We start from the raw sequence: 15,240 nt of genomic DNA, 5'->3' as shown, positions 1-15,240 counted from the left end.
GCAGGGGGTGCCAAGGGAGGTGGCCAGGGCCCTGGGGGTCATGGAAAGAGGGCATCTCCCTCTAATGCGCAGGGGGCCCGGGTCCTGGCGCCGGTGGGAGGAGTTGGGCCGGAGCCACTTCCTTCTCTCTTATGTCTTATCCCCAGGAGGATCGGGAAACAGCGAGTGAAGCATGTGGCCCCGGCCCTGTGACTAATGCCCGGGCCAGGGCGGAAGCCCCAGTTCTGAGCGGAGGCTCTTCATGTCCCGTGGGACCAGGGGTGTCCAGGAGCCTCCCATTCCCTAGAGCTCGTCATCCTAGCCCCACAGGATTCCCAGACTCCAAGCTTTCTATTCCCACCCCTGCCCTCGCTCCAGCTCTGCCCAGTGAGGCCCCAAGGAGGCCTTGCAGCTGCCGCTGACCCAGGTGGCTACGCCTCATTGCCCCTCAGGAGCAGGGGAGGAGGGAAGGTTCCAGAATAGGTGCAGCCCTGCCAGGCAACTGCACTGGCTGTGAGTCTCTGGGGCCTCAGGACTCCAGCTGGGGCTGCTTTTAGGTTCTTGGCTCCCAGAGCTCGGCAGCCTTCAGGAGGTGCAGCTAACCAGACCCAACTCCTCGGGACACATCCCAAGAGGGACAGAGAAGGGCAAGGGGAGGGTACCCAGGCCACTGCTTTGGGGCTTTAATCCCAGGCCCAAGCCTTCCCTCACATGGGCTCAAGCTAGTTTTCCCAAGTGTCACCCAGCAGGACAAGACTTGTCCCCTTAATTCCTCAGTGAATAATGCCCTTGGATGTTATTTCCAGGGCCTCTTCTGTGCTCAAGAACCACAAGCTCTTATGCGAATATGCTCCAGGGGCTGAAATCCCCACTTCATTGGGGGGATGGAGAACTCCCTCTGGCCTCAGAGGACCACGTCCAACACGGGGTGGAATCACCACACAGCGGGGGGGGCCCTCGGGAAGGGGCAAGTGGGTGGGGGGCGGTCCCCACTTACAGGTGCTGCTTCTCCCGGGAGAAGGGATAGGAGAGCCTCTTTGTGGTCTGGGGTCTGTGCTCCGCCACCTTGGGCTGGATGGGGTCCGTGATCTTCTGGAGCACAGAGTTGATCTTTTTCAGGAGGCCACGGGTCTCATTAATGTGATACAGCTGCGGGCGAGGCAGGGAAGGGGGACGCATGTCACCTGCTGAGCCATGACTCTGGGAATCTATGCTGAGACGGGCAGGGAACTAGCCCCCCGCCACAGAGACGGCCCGGCCTGGGAACAGGGGGCGGGGATGGGCCACGATGCCCCCTCCACGCCCGCGTTTCTAGATGAGCCTGAAGGCTCAGAGTTTCGGGAGATCCCGGCCAAAAGGGCAATTCTAGTACATTCCAGAGAACTTCCCCCAGCTTCACTTTTGTTTAAAAAGAGGTAATCCAGAGGATTCTGGAGGATTTGAGAAGCTGGGAGCTGACTTGCTGCCGAGAACAGCTTCATCCCCCCCTGCTTTCCTCCCCAAGGACCAAAGTAAACCCCGATGCCTCGCTAAGCTCCTCGGACGAACTGGCAGACTGCTTCCCAGCCCGAAGCTGTCAGAGATTAAGAAGAAAAACCCCAGCAAGCGAGGAAATGGAATTAAAGTGAGTCTGATAAATTAGCTGAAATACTGCAAGTACGAACGGTCAGAGCGGGAAGTTTCACTGTGTTTGTATTTGTGAGAAGTTCCCGGGCTCCTCTGGCAACTGTGGGGGAGCGGGTTATACTCTCCGCCCGCAGGACACGGGAGCCCTCCTGCCCTCCCGGGGGTGGCTGAAGCTCCCTTGGGCTTTCATAACAGCTCAGACCCTCCCGATGACGCTTTCCTGCCGGGCATCCCCGAGACGACCCCTGTGGAGTATGGGCACCACTCACCTTCTTCGTCGGCATCTTCAGTTTCAAAAACTCAGCCTCTCTGCACAGCACGTTCCAGGGTGCATGGATTTTTACAAACCCAACCCCGTGAATTTTCGTCTAGAAAGAGGGGAGAGGTCCTTGGTCAGCGTGGGCAGATGTTTGGGGCTGAAAACCATTTTCACCCTCGGGGGCAACTACCGTTTACTGGGCAGCTGCTTCTGCCTGTCACCTCATGGCTCCTCTGACGATGCTTTGAGGCACTGCTACAATCCCCTCCTTCCAGATGATGGAAGAAAGCTGCGGGGCTGAGAGGGCTCCCCCCCCGCCCCGGGTCCCACGGGAATGATCAACAGCCGGGAGGGTGCCTGGAGGGAGGTCCCGGATCCCACAACACCTGGGAAGTTCTCAGAGGGGTAACCGAGGGGCCCCAGAGCAGCCTGAACCACAGAAGGCCGTCCACAACTGAGAGCCCAGGCCCTTCGACTGACTGGATGTACTCGGTGTCCCCGGGGTGCCCAAGCAGAGGTGAGGAGGTGATGGTGAAGATGGTCCCCTCTGGGCATCTCTGTGGGGTCAGGACACACTTCTGTCTGGACCCGGCCACCCCCCGGGTTCCCTGGGTCAGCACTGACTTTATCCTAATGCGAGAGGACTCGAGGCAACCCTGCATTCGAGTCCAGCCCTCCTCCTCCACTAAGCTGCTGTGAACCTGGACGAGTCACTTCTGGTCCAGCGTGTCTGAATGACAGGACTGGGCAGCCGAGGGTCCCTGAGTGCTGCCCCACCAGGAACTGCACAAGCTAAGAGCTTCGAGAACTGACTCCAAAGCTCGATGGGAAAGGCAGGACCACTGCCCCGCTTCACGGAGGGGGACACTGAGGCTTGAGAGAGTAAGTCACCGCCTAGGTTCCTCAGAAAATTAAAACTAGAGCCACGATATGATCCATCCATCCCACCTCTGGGTAGTTATCCCAAGGAAATGACATCAGGATCTGCACCCCCATGTTCACTGCAGCATTATGACAGCCAAGATACACTAGCAACCTAAGTGTCCTTGGACGGATGAATAGATCAAGAAAGTGTGGTAGACATATACAGTGCAGTATTATTCACCCATAAAAAAGAAGGAAATCCTGCCATTTGTGACAACGTGGATGAACCTGGAGGACATTCTGCTACGTGAAATGGGTCAGAGAGACAAGCATTGCATGGTATCACTTATATGTAGAATTAAAAAATGCTGATTTCATAGAAACGGTGTAGAGTAGAACGGTGTTTGCCAGGGGCTGGGTGTGGGGATGGGGATGGGGAGATAGGTCAGAGGGTACCAGCTTTCAGTTATAAGATTAAGTTTTGAGGACCTAATGAACAGCAGGGTGACTCTAGTTACTAATATGGTATCGTATACTTGAAAGGTGTTGAGAGATCGAAGTGTTCTCAGTGCGTGTGCACGCACACACACACACGCACACACACACACACACACACACACACACACACAGAGTTAACTGTGTGAGGTGACGGGCGAGTTAATTACCTTGATCTGGGTAACCATTCCACGGTGTCTATGTGCATCAAGTCATCACAGTGTAGACTTTAAATATACACAATTATATTTGTCAATTACTCCTCAGTAAGGTTGGGGGTGGAAAGTCAGGGCCTGGCATCTTGCAGCTGGCGGGTGTGGGAACCCGGGTTCACATGCAGGCCACACACACTCTTAATCGTGGGTGAGACCACACACATCCCAACAACTCTATTTTTCTGGTTTTCTCTGTTCCCCGTACATTTCGTGTTTAAGAGATTCCCTTTATTGAGCGAATAGCATCAATGCGGCGATAACACGTTTCCCCATCTAAGACGCAGGTAACACCAGCAGACTTCCCAATCACCCCGAGATAACTGGGGTGCCCCATTGCAACAAAAAGCAAAGAAACACAATATTCCCCTCAGACAGAGCCGCCCTATGGCAGTGGGGTCCTCAGTCCACCAGACATCTCAAGGGGACCCCCAGGGGCTTGGAGCCCATGCTGGGCCCCCAGGTTGAGGCCCCACTTCACCTTTCCACAATTCCGGGGGTCCTGGCAGAAGGGAGCCAGGCCACGGCAGGGGGTGTGTGTGGCCGGCACTCGGGACTCAGTGTGGCGCTGACTCGGGTCTGCGCTGGGCTCTGAGCCCCAGGTCCCGTCACCAGCCTCAGTGTGTACCCAGCTCATGGGATCACTGCAGGTTTTTGGCAAAAAGCAACGGAGTCAAAGTCACTTGGGACTGATTTTTAAGAAAAAATCCTCAGTGGTCCAAACACATTCATCCAGCGCCAGCCTCGGCCCCCAGTGAGACGTGGGGCTCCTGGTCGTCCCCGTGGAGAGCCACAGATGGCTCTGCCCACACCCTGCCTGGGCAAGGGGACCCTCCCGGATGCCAAGCTCCATGTGGGGCTCCTTCCTCACCTCGAGAGAAGGGCCACACCTGCTGGCAGAACTCTGGCTCATCTCTCCATCTCTGATGCAGAGGCCCCCATGCCCCCCACGACAAAAGAGCCAGCCTCTCCCTGGGGCCTCAGTGTCACCGCAAAGGCCTTGTCTATGTGGCCCCAGCAGGCAGGCGAGTCCTGTCCGGAGCCTCCCAGCTCCCTGGCCCTGCTGCCCACGTCGGGGCAGTGCACATGCTCCACGTGTCCACTGAACGAGCGGATGAAGTCCCCTAACAATGATGATGACGGGGGCGGGGAGGAGGAGGAGGCTGAGACCCACCGGGCACTCACTACGTGCCAGTCCCTGCTTCAGGCATTTGTGCGCATTCACTCATTTAGCCTCACGACAGGCCCGTGAGGGTGACCCTGCCGCTGTCCTCACCTTGGAGCCGAGAGGTTCACACTCTGCAAGTTCACTGTGGGTGTCCAGGGCAGTCTGCAGCCAATGGCCACAGATTGGGCAGCTCTAACAACACAATTTCATTGCCTTCCATTTCTGGAGCCAGAAGTCTGTGACCAAGGTGTGGGCAGGGCCGCGCTCTCTCCAGAGGCTCCAGGGGAGGGGCCCTCTCGCCTTGCCCAGCCGCCGGGGACCCCACGCCTTCCTGGGCTTGTGGCCCTATCACCCCAACCTCTGTGCCCATCTGCACAAGCCTTCTCCCCTGTGTGGCTCTGAGTTTCAAGTCTCCCTCCCTCTCTTTTCTCTTCCAAAGACACCTGTCACTGGATTTAGGGTCCACACGAATCCAGGAAGATCTGGTGCAGAGATCAGTAACTTACTTACATCTGCCAAGACCCTTCTTCCAAATAAGGTCACATTTGCAGGTTCCAGAAGGACAGCTTTTGGAGCTGCCACTTGGCCCACGATACTCACCATGAAGCAGCAGGTCAGAGCCCCACAGGGCTTGGTGCAGGGAGCTTATCAAAGTGGCTGGAAGCTTTGAAGAAGCAGGTCCAGGAGCTGGGTCCTGAGGCTACTTCAAGGACCAGGGTGCCCAGGCACAGGGACCAGATGTGCAAGGCTCTAGGTGTGCTGGCTGGCGTGGGGCACACCTGCAGGGAGCCTGGGGCCCGACACCACGGCCCAGGGCTGGGGACTCGGCGCACGGGCTTGGGAACGGACGCGTGGACTAGTGTGGACCAGAGGAGGCAGCCCGGGGGCTCGGGCAAGGGGAACCCAGATCTTCCTGCTGCCCTCAAGGGGCAGGTCGGGTGGGCACCGGGGGAGGCCATGGATTGGGCGGCCTGGGTCCGAGTCCTGGCGGGCTGCTGTGTTGTCTCCAGTAAGTGACTCAACCTCTCTGAACCCCCTTTTGCTCAGCTGCAAATCTTTGCAGTACAAGGCTTGCTTCACAGGTGGGGGAGTCCCCGATGCTCCTAGCACTTCCATCCAGCCCCGTGGCAGGGGCTGGGGCTTCTCTCCGTGACCCTGAGGCTGGTGAGACCACGCCTGCATGGACTCCTTTGGCCAAGAAGCTTGAAGCTGCCTCCCCAGCTCCAGGAAGCCCCGGGGGCACCATGGAATGACGGAGAAGTGACCACGGACGGCCCCGTGCGGCAGACCCCCTCTTTCCCGTTACAGCCCAAGTTTATCTCTGTGCGCACTGCTCAGCCGCATGCAAAGACCCAAAATATATTCTTCCGAGTCCGTGGAGAGTTCTCTCGATGGTGGTCAAGGACCAGTGCCCAGGCCGGCCTCCCTGGGAAAACACTCTCTGCTGTTTACGTGAGCAACGGGGTCCCTCCCAGGGAAATATCTGGCAGGATTGGGGAAAGGGGTCGTGGGACCAGTTCGATAAGAACACATATGGGATGTTTTAAACCTTGGTGCCCGGCCTGACAGCAGCCCGGCCGCTGCAGGAAGAAATCGTGAGACGTCGGGTCCCCTCCCTGAGCCAGATGCCCCGGAGCTGGGTTCTGTCCTGACTCTGGTCCCTCTGGTGTGGGGAGGTTGGAGGTCCCAGAACTGCCGGGGCCGTGCACCATGGTGTGGGCATGGGGAGGGCCAGGCGTCAGGGTCCCGCAATGGCCTGCCACCAAATGCTGGACAAAATAAATAAATAAAATAAATGGCACGTCTTAAAGTTGCTGAAGACCTGAGAAGACCCAGAGGAGCAACCTAGACCATGTCATCCAAGGGGTTTCTACCGATGCAGACACTTGGGCTGGAGGGGGGAGGGAGGTTTCTGCCCCAGGCCCGCCCCAGATGGGGAGTCTAACAGAAGACCCTCCCCCATGGAGCCGGACCCCCATGAGATGACACTTTCAGGTGACCCAGAAAGGGTTCCCTCCTCCAACCCTGGGGATTACAAGGCAGGCAGTCCTGGTGCTGAGCAGGAGAAGAGGGGGATGAGGACCACCCCGAGAAGTCCTGGTCCCAAAGGCCACGCCCCAGTGGGTCTGGGCACCTCAGGTTGTGACCTTGGCTCAAGGTGGTTCTGTCTATACTGCCCTCAGATGTGACGAACGCAAGCCTTTCTGGACAGGGGCATCTTCCTCCTGGGCTTGGGGAACCACCGCCCCCCACCCCATCATGGGCTACATAAGGGTGGTGGCCAGTGGGCAAGGGTGCCAGGCCCACCAGGATGGAAGACAGCTGGAGGAGAACCAGCAGAAGTGACCCCCTCAGCCTTGGGATTCTGAGAGGATTATATGGATAATAAATCAGCTGTGCTCACCTCGTTTAAAGAAATAAACCTCAAGACAGAAAGGTTCTGCAAAGGACAGGAAACTATTAAAAAATGACACAGCCAACTTGGAAAAGAACCAAACAGAACTTGCAGAAATAAAAAAGTGTCATAATGAGAAGTGAAAATTCAACAGACACGTTTGAAGGTACTTGACCTCTCCAAGGAAAGGGAGACACATGGGCGTATAGCAGGGAGATGCCAGTAAGGAGATGCCAGTAAGGTATGCAACCCTCCACAACCCCCCTGCTCTCAGGAAGGAAAAACCAACCCTGATCTGTAGCTGCAGCATTTGCCAATTTCCACAGTGTACATACTCCCGCCATGGTCTATTTCAAGCTACCAAAGTGTTAACACCTGGCTGGCAGAATTCCTGATGAGCCAGAAAGAGCTGACTCTGGCACACCACAGGCCTAGAGACACAGGAGGATGTCAGAACTGCAGCCAGAATGACACAGATTTTAGCCCGACTACTTGGGACCTGGGCAGAGCTGCCCTTGGGGAACTTTAAAGACATGACTTTTAAAAAGTGTCCAGAATTCACTTTATAGCAAGTATGCTTCCACAAAACCAAGCCAGGCCCAAAGGAAGTCAGGTGGGGTGTGTAAAAGCCTCAGCACTTAAGACTCAAGAGACATAAAATCTTTAGGGCCAAAGAAATAAACGCGTAATGGTGGAATTGTGGAGAAATGAGAGCTTCAGGACTAGACAATGGCCCCTAACATCCCACTGTAGGAGAGGCTCATGGCAGAGGCACTAAGCCTGGGGATGGGAGTGGGGGGCTGAAGACCACATGGTTCAGGGCAAAGAGCGTGACACTGGGAGCCAGGACCCAGGTTCGAGTGCTGGCCCTGCCCCTGTTGGCCTGGTGGCCTTGGTCTCCTTGCCCCACCTCTCAGAGCCTCAGTTCCTTCCCTCTGTAAAGGGATCTGATCCCTGTGCCACATGGCAGGCTAGGGCGCCCACACCAGGTGGGCTGGGGTTTGCTTCCAAACTGACAAGTCCCTGAGAATGTCTGTTGCGCCTTTGTCCTTATACATGCAGATGTCGGGATTAGACCTCAGGTTCCTCAAAGTCAAGGACCCCCACCCCAACGCCCAGCCTGCGAGGAGGGACCACTCCTCTGTGCTCATCACCATGCTTATCCAAGCCCCAGAGCCGCCTCAGAAACCAGCTCATGCCTGCAAAACCTCAGCTGGAAACTGCAAGAAACACGTCCCCCTGCCTGTCCCATGACCACCCCTCCAGGAGGAAGGACGTGCCATCACCTCCATTCTACAGATGGGGAAACTGAGGTCCAGAGGGGGGAAGCCACTTGCCTGAGGCTGCTCGGCCAGTGGCTGAGCAGGGTCTGGACCTGCACACGTGGCCCTCACAGGGGCCAGGCGGGGTCTGAGCCTCATTGGGAGCTCAGATACACTCACCACCTGACGGTGCATCCCGAAGTTTGGTGTGGAAGCAGCACCCATCCTCCCGCAGTCAGTTCCTCACTTGCTTTTCAAAAGCAACATCCACAAAGATGGGAAACAGATGCCACGACGGCCCACACCAGCTTCGGGTAGGAACACGGAGAAACAACAGCCCACCAGCCCCGGGGCGAGGAGAGGAGCCCCGAAGAGCAGCATGAAAGCAAACTGATTTTACAGGGTTCGCGTGTCCGCGGCCTTAACAATTCTGCCAAAGCCGGGGTCAAGTTCAACTTCAGGGCAGTGTGGGCCTCGGTCACCCCCAGCACACAGCCGGCATTTTAGTGTGTGGCCTTCTTGGCAATGGCCAGTGGACATAAATAATGTCCCAGCTTTGAGGCTGGACTTGAAAAATGCTGATGGATTTCAGTTGCAAGGAAATGTGTTGGCCACAAGCTGCTCTTGTCCGTTTACTGGGAACCCTGGACGCTGACCCCACTGCCGTGGGGGGGGTGGGGTGGGAGGAGGGTCTCCTTGAGAAGGAAGGCCTGGGCCGCCTGTCTCCACGACCTTTTCCTCCCTCATTTCCTATCACGTGTGTTGTCCCAGGGGGTCTCTGACAGGACACCCCTCTTGGACCCTCATGTGTGAAACCGACTTTGGGGGCCTTCCTCTGGATCAGGCGCCAGACCCTAACTTGACACCCAGGGCCCCTCTCTTGCAGGGAAGCAGTGTTCACATTGGGTTCCCCTGAGCCTGCAGTGCCCGGGGGAGGGTGGGAGCAGTGGGGAACCTATGGTTAGAGCCTGTTGGCCAGGCTCAACCTCTATCCATCCTATAATGAGGGTTATGAGCACATTTCTTCCAGACCCATCACTTCCCTCTCCACGGTTCTTGGCCCAGTGTACCCAGTACGGGGGTCTCTGTCTGGGGCTACCTCTGGGGCACTGAATGGTGGATCAGGGGCTTGCGTGGATGTTGGGGGCCCCTTCCCTGGGATGTTTCTGATGGCTCATGGGGAACAGGCTTGCACGTTCCTCACACCTCCAAGTATGGTCCAGGGTCGGCCGCGTCGTATGCCCTGGGAGCAGGTTAGAAGCGCAGTGCAGGGCCCACGCAGACCTGCTGAGTCAGAGCCTGCGTCTCGGCAGGACCCCACAGGGTTCCCGTGCACATCCCGGGCCCTGCACCGAGACAGCCAGGCCAAGGCTTTGTCCCCGCAGACCACCTGCCCTGCTCTGCCCTCCAGCCACGAGCCATGCCTCCCCCACCCACTGCCGTACCTCTAGGGGTCCTGCACGAGCCACCCCACTCCTGGGCTAACACCCCTGTGCAGAGTCTCAGCTCTATAGCGCGGTGAATGGTACCCCCCAAAAGAGACGTCCACACCCTAACTCCCCGTATCTGTGAATGGGACCTTATTCGGAAATGGGGTCTTTGCAGATGTAATCAAGTTAAGATAAGGTTATACTGGATTAGGATGGGCCTTAAGCAGAATGACTGGTGTCCTTATGAGAAGAGGAGAGACATACAGAGGAGGAGGCCACGTGAAGACGAGGCACAGGTTGGAGGGATGCGGCCACAAGCCCAGGAACACGTGGAGCCCCCAGAAGCTGGAAGAGGCGAGAGGAATGCTCCCCTAGAGCCTTGGGAGGGAGCGTGGCCCTGCTGACACCTTGACTTTGGACTTCTGGCCTCCAGAACTGGGAGGGAATCAACTTGTGTTGTTTTAAGCCCCCCCCCCCCCCAAGTTTGTGGTCATTGGTTCCGGCAGCCCCAGGACACTCACCATTCTGTGTCCCTAAGAACCGCCCCCCACCGTGCCCTCAGCCAGGCCGGTCTTCCACTGGTCATCACGGGATGTCTTCACAACAGTAAACCTCCTGACTCGGGAGAAAGGCTCGCACGGCACACAGGGGCCCCATCCGTGTGGGGCTCGTGGCCCACGCTGCCCAGGAGCGGCTCAGTCTCACACACCCGCTGGCCCCTGGGGGAGCAAAGGCAGGTCACACACCTCTGTGCTGCTGGTGACCTCCATGTGCTGCCTGGTCACAGCCGGGCTAGCAGAGAGTTGAGGAGGGGTTGCCAGGTGCTCAGGAGGCCTTATTTATCTGCCCCCCCCCATTTCTCTCGCTCTCACTTTCCTTTTGCCCTCCACACCCACCCCTCCACCCCCATCCAGCCTTTAAAGCAGGCTCTCAATGTTGGCTCCCGGGGATATTGGCGATGTCTGGGGACATTTTTGGTTGCATTTAGGGATGCTGCAACATACTGAGTGCCAGCAGTGCCGAGGCTGAGAAATCCCGCTTTAAAGCAACGATTCTTCATCTTTTGGGCGTCATTGTTTGAGTATCTGATGGATTCCACGGATTTTTTTCTCCCCAGGAAAGTGCACGTAAGTCCCTAAATTTTGCTTCGAAGTGGGTAAGATTGTGCGACTGGGCTCTCTCTCTGAGGCTATCTTGTTCCCCAAACTGCAAACCCTTTCACTCCTTGTAATCAGAGCACACCCCGGGAATGAGTCATGAGCCGGGCATCTCTCTGCTAATCTCACTGGCAGGGGACCGTATACACCCCGCAGACTGCACGCACCCGGCCGGCCGGCCCCTGAATAGATTCTGGTCTCAGGTGAGCAGGTGAAAGCAACAGGCTGCAGCGAACGAAGGTCCTTTCAACAGCCTCGGGGCCTAGCTCACCTCAGAGGGAAGCCTGGGATTGCAGGGGCCCATGGGAAACTCGGTTATGATCTGAAAGACTACAGCAGGAAGATGGTCACACTCAACTCCAGCTGCTTTGAAACCTTGAACTGTCTAGTTTATGCCACAGTAATATTTTCATTTAAAAAAGACCCAATCTGCATGAAGAACCTAGGGGCAAGATGGGAATAAAGACACAGACCTACTAGAGAATGGACTTGAGGATATGGGGAGGAGGAAGGGTAAGCTGTGACAAAGTGAGAGAGTGGCATGGACATATATACACTACCAAATGTAAAATAGATAGCTAGTGGGAAGCAGCCGCATAGCACAGGGAGATCAGCTCAGTGCTCTCTGACCACCTAGGGGTGTGGGATAGGGAGGGTGGGAGGGAGGGAGACGCAAGAGGGAAGAGATATGGGAACATATGTATATGTATAACTGATTCACTTTGTTATAAAGCAGAAACTACCACACCATTGTAAAGCAATTATACTCCAATAAAGATGTTAAAAAAAAAAAAAAAAGACCAAATCTGAAAAACTGAAACCATTTCCTCTAAGATCAGGAACAAGACAAGGTTGCCCAATCTCACCACTATTATTCAACATAGTTTTGGAAGTTTTAGCCACAGCAATCAGAGAAGAAAAAGAAATAAAAGGAATCCAAATCAGAAAAGAAGAAGTAAAAGTGTCACTGTTTGCAGATGACATGACACTATACATAGAGAATCCTAAAGGTGCTACCAGAAAACTACTAGAGCTAATCAATGAATTTGGCAGAGTAGTAGGATACAAAATTAATGCACAGAAATCACTTGCATTCTTATACACTAATGATGAAAAATCTGAAAGAGAAGTTAAGGAAACACTCCCATTTACCATTGTAACAAAAAGAATAAAATACCTAGGAATAAACCTACCTAGTGAGACAGAAGACCTGTATGCAGAAAACTATAAGACACTGATGAAAGAAATTAAAGATGATACAAACAGATGGAGAGATATATTATGTTCTTGGATTGGAAGAATCAACATTGTGAAAATGACCATACTACCCAAAGCAATCTACAGATTCAATGCAATCCCTATCAAACTACCAATGGCATTTTTCACAGAACTAGAACAAAAAATTGCACAATTTGTATGGAAACACAAAAGACCCTGAATAGCCAAAGCAATCTTGAGAAAGAAAAACAGAGCTGGAGGAATCAGGCTCCTGGACTTCAGACTATACTACAAAGCTACAGTAATCAGGACAGTATGGTACTGGCGCAAAAACAGAAATATAGATCAATGGAACAGGATAGAAAGCCCAGAGATAAACCCACACACCTATGGTCACCTTACCTTTGATAAAGGAGGCAAGAGTATACAATGGAGAAAAGACAGCCTCTTCAATAAGTAGTGCTGGGAAAACTGCACAGCTACATGTAAAAGAATGAAATTAGAACACTTCCTAGCACCGTACACAAAAATAAACTCAAAATGGACTAAAGACCTAAATGTAAGGCCAGACACTATGAAATTCTTAGAGGAAAACAGGCAGAACACTCTGACATAAATCACAACAAGATCCTTTTTGACCCACTTCCTAGAGAAATGGAAATAAAACCAAAAATAAACAAATGGGACCTAATGAAACTTAAAGGCTTTTGCACAGCAAAGGAAACCATAAAAAAGACAAAAAGACAACCCTCAGAATGGGAGAAAATATCTGCAAATGAAGCAACTGACAAAGGATTAATCTCCAAAATATACAAGCAGCTCACGCAGCTCAATATCAAAAAAACAAACAATCCAATCCAAAAATGGGCAGCAGACCTAAATAGACATTTATCCAAAGAAGATATACAGTTTGCCAACAAACACATGAAAGGATGCTCAACATCACTAATCACTAGAGAAATGCAAATCAAAACTACCTCACGGGCTTCCCTGGTGGCGCAGTGGTTGAGAATCTGCCTTCTAATGCAGGGGACACGGGTTCGAGCCCTGTCCTGGGAAGATCCCACATGCCGCGGAGCAACTAGGCCCGTGAGCCACAACTACTGAGCCTGCGCATCTGGAGCCTGTGCTCCACAACGAGAGACCACGATACAGAGAGGCCCGCGCACTGCGATGAAGAGTGGCCCCCGCTTGCCGCAACTAGAGAAAGCCCTTGCACAGAAACGAAGACCCAACACAGCCAAAATAAATAAATTAATAAAAAGAACAAACAAACAAACAAAAAAACTACCTCACACCGGTCAGAATGGCCATGATCAAAAAATTTACAGACAATAAATGCTGGAGAGCGTGTGGAGAAAAGGGAACCCTCTTGCACTGTTCGTGGGAATGTAAATTGATACAGTCACTATGGAGAACAGTATGGAGGTTCCTTAAAAATCTAAAAATAGAGCTACCATATGACCCAGCAATCCCACTACTGGGCATATACCCTGAGAAAACCATAATTCAAAAAGAGTCACGTACCACAATGTTCATTACAGTACTATTTACAATAACCAGGACATGGAAGCGACAAGTGTCCATTGACAGTTGAATGGATAAGTAAGATATGGCACATATATACAATGGAATATTACTCAGCCATAAAAAGAAACAAAATTGAGTTATTTGTAGTGAGGTGGATGGACCTAGAGTCTGTCATACAGAGTGAAGTAAGTCAGAAAGAGAAAAACAAATACCATATGCTAACACATATATATGGAATCTAAGAAAAAAAAAAAAGGTTCTAATGAACCTAAGGGCAGGACAGGAATAAAGACACAGATGTAGAGAATGGACTTGAGGACATGGGGAGGGGGAAGGGTAAGCTGGGACAAAGTGAGAGAGTAGCATTGACATATCTACATTACCAAATGTAAAATGGATAGCTAGTGGGAAGCAGCTGCATAGTACAAGGAGATCAGCTCGGTGCTTTGTGACCACCTAGAGGGGTGGGATAGGGAGGGTGGGAGGGAGACGCAAGAGGGAGGAGATATGGGGATATATGTATATGTATAGCTAATTCACTTTGCTATACAGCAGAAACTAACACAACACTGTAAAGCAATTATACTCCAATAAAGATGTTAAAAAAAAAAAAAAAAGACCCAATCAACTTCTGAAAAAGCTTTTTAAGCTCTAGAGCTAAATTATCAATGAAATTTTGGGTCACTGTGACCTTGTGATTTGTAATAAGAAATAGATTTTCAGTCTTTGTCCCCCGGTCCTGGCACAGAGTTCCTAAAACTCTAGGAATTTCCTAAGTGGGGAGAGCAATAACGGTGTCTCTTGTTAGGTGAATGAGGTGACTTTTTGGAAAGAACCTCCTTTCCAAAGGATGGGGACTGGTTGCCAGGGGAACCAACCACGTAGTTAAAGGGTTGGAACTTCTGGTCCCTGCCCGGATGTCTGGGCAGGTGAGAAGGGCTGCAGGTTGAATCAATCGCCAATGGCCAGTGATCTAATCAATCGTGCCTGTGTAATGAATCCTCTATAAAAACTCAAAAGGACAGGGTCTGGAGAGCTTCTGGGTTGGTGAACACGTGCAGATTTGGGGAGAATGGTGCTCAGAAAGCATGGGAGCTCCACGCCCTTCCCTCACACCTTGCCCTGTGCATCTCTTCCATCTGGCTGTTCCTGAGTTATTTCCTTTTATAATAAACCCGTGATCTAGTAAGTAACAAGGTTCTCTGAGTTCTGTGTGTTGCTCTAGCAAATTAATAGAACCCAAAGTCCTTAGAACCTCTGAACTGTAGCCAGTGGGTCAGAGCACAGGTGACAACTTGGGCTTGCAAGTGATGGCTGGTGGGGGGTGGGTGGCCTTGTAGAGCCCTTAACCTTGGGGTCTGACGCTACCTCCAGATGGGTGGTGTCCAAATTGAGTTAAGTTGTAGGACACCCAGCTGGTGTCGGAGAAGTGCTGGGTGGCGTGGGGAAAACAATCCGTACGTGTTGGAATTGGGTGCAGAATCCTCATCACTTATTGGGACAATTCAATCTTTTTTGGGGGCCGTAATCAATGTCTTTATGTTTGCTATTTATTTCAAAGTCATGGAGCTTTTAAAAAGATATGTGTGGTGTAGTATTCAATTGGACTTGGAAAGATTCTTTCCTCTGTCCTTCATGAGCACGG

At 52.9% G+C, this 15,240-nt stretch overlaps 1 protein-coding gene across 8 annotated transcripts in view; it reads right to left on the bottom strand.

Moving 5' to 3' along the window:
- ANO1 (anoctamin 1) overlaps positions 1-15,240 on the bottom strand; it is a 163,463-nt gene that overhangs the window by 65,219 nt on the left and 83,004 nt on the right. For all 8 annotated transcript variants that reach the window (XM_059932260.1, XM_059932261.1, XM_059932263.1 and 5 more), the window contains exons 4-5: positions 1,875-1,973; positions 977-1,128 (exon numbers count right to left, since the gene is read on the bottom strand). In XM_059932260.1, the coding sequence (XP_059788243.1) occupies positions 977-1,128; positions 1,875-1,973 (251 nt within the window). The remainder of the gene's footprint in view (positions 1-976; positions 1,129-1,874; positions 1,974-15,240) is intronic.

The sequence above is a fragment of the Balaenoptera ricei genome, chromosome 8 (genome assembly GCF_028023285.1).
Source record: "Balaenoptera ricei isolate mBalRic1 chromosome 8, mBalRic1.hap2, whole genome shotgun sequence".
In the NCBI taxonomy this organism is placed as follows: domain Eukaryota; kingdom Metazoa; phylum Chordata; class Mammalia; order Artiodactyla; family Balaenopteridae; genus Balaenoptera; species Balaenoptera ricei.
The sequence above is the reverse complement of the archived record's forward strand: the minus strand, read 5'-3'. Positions and strand labels throughout refer to the sequence as shown.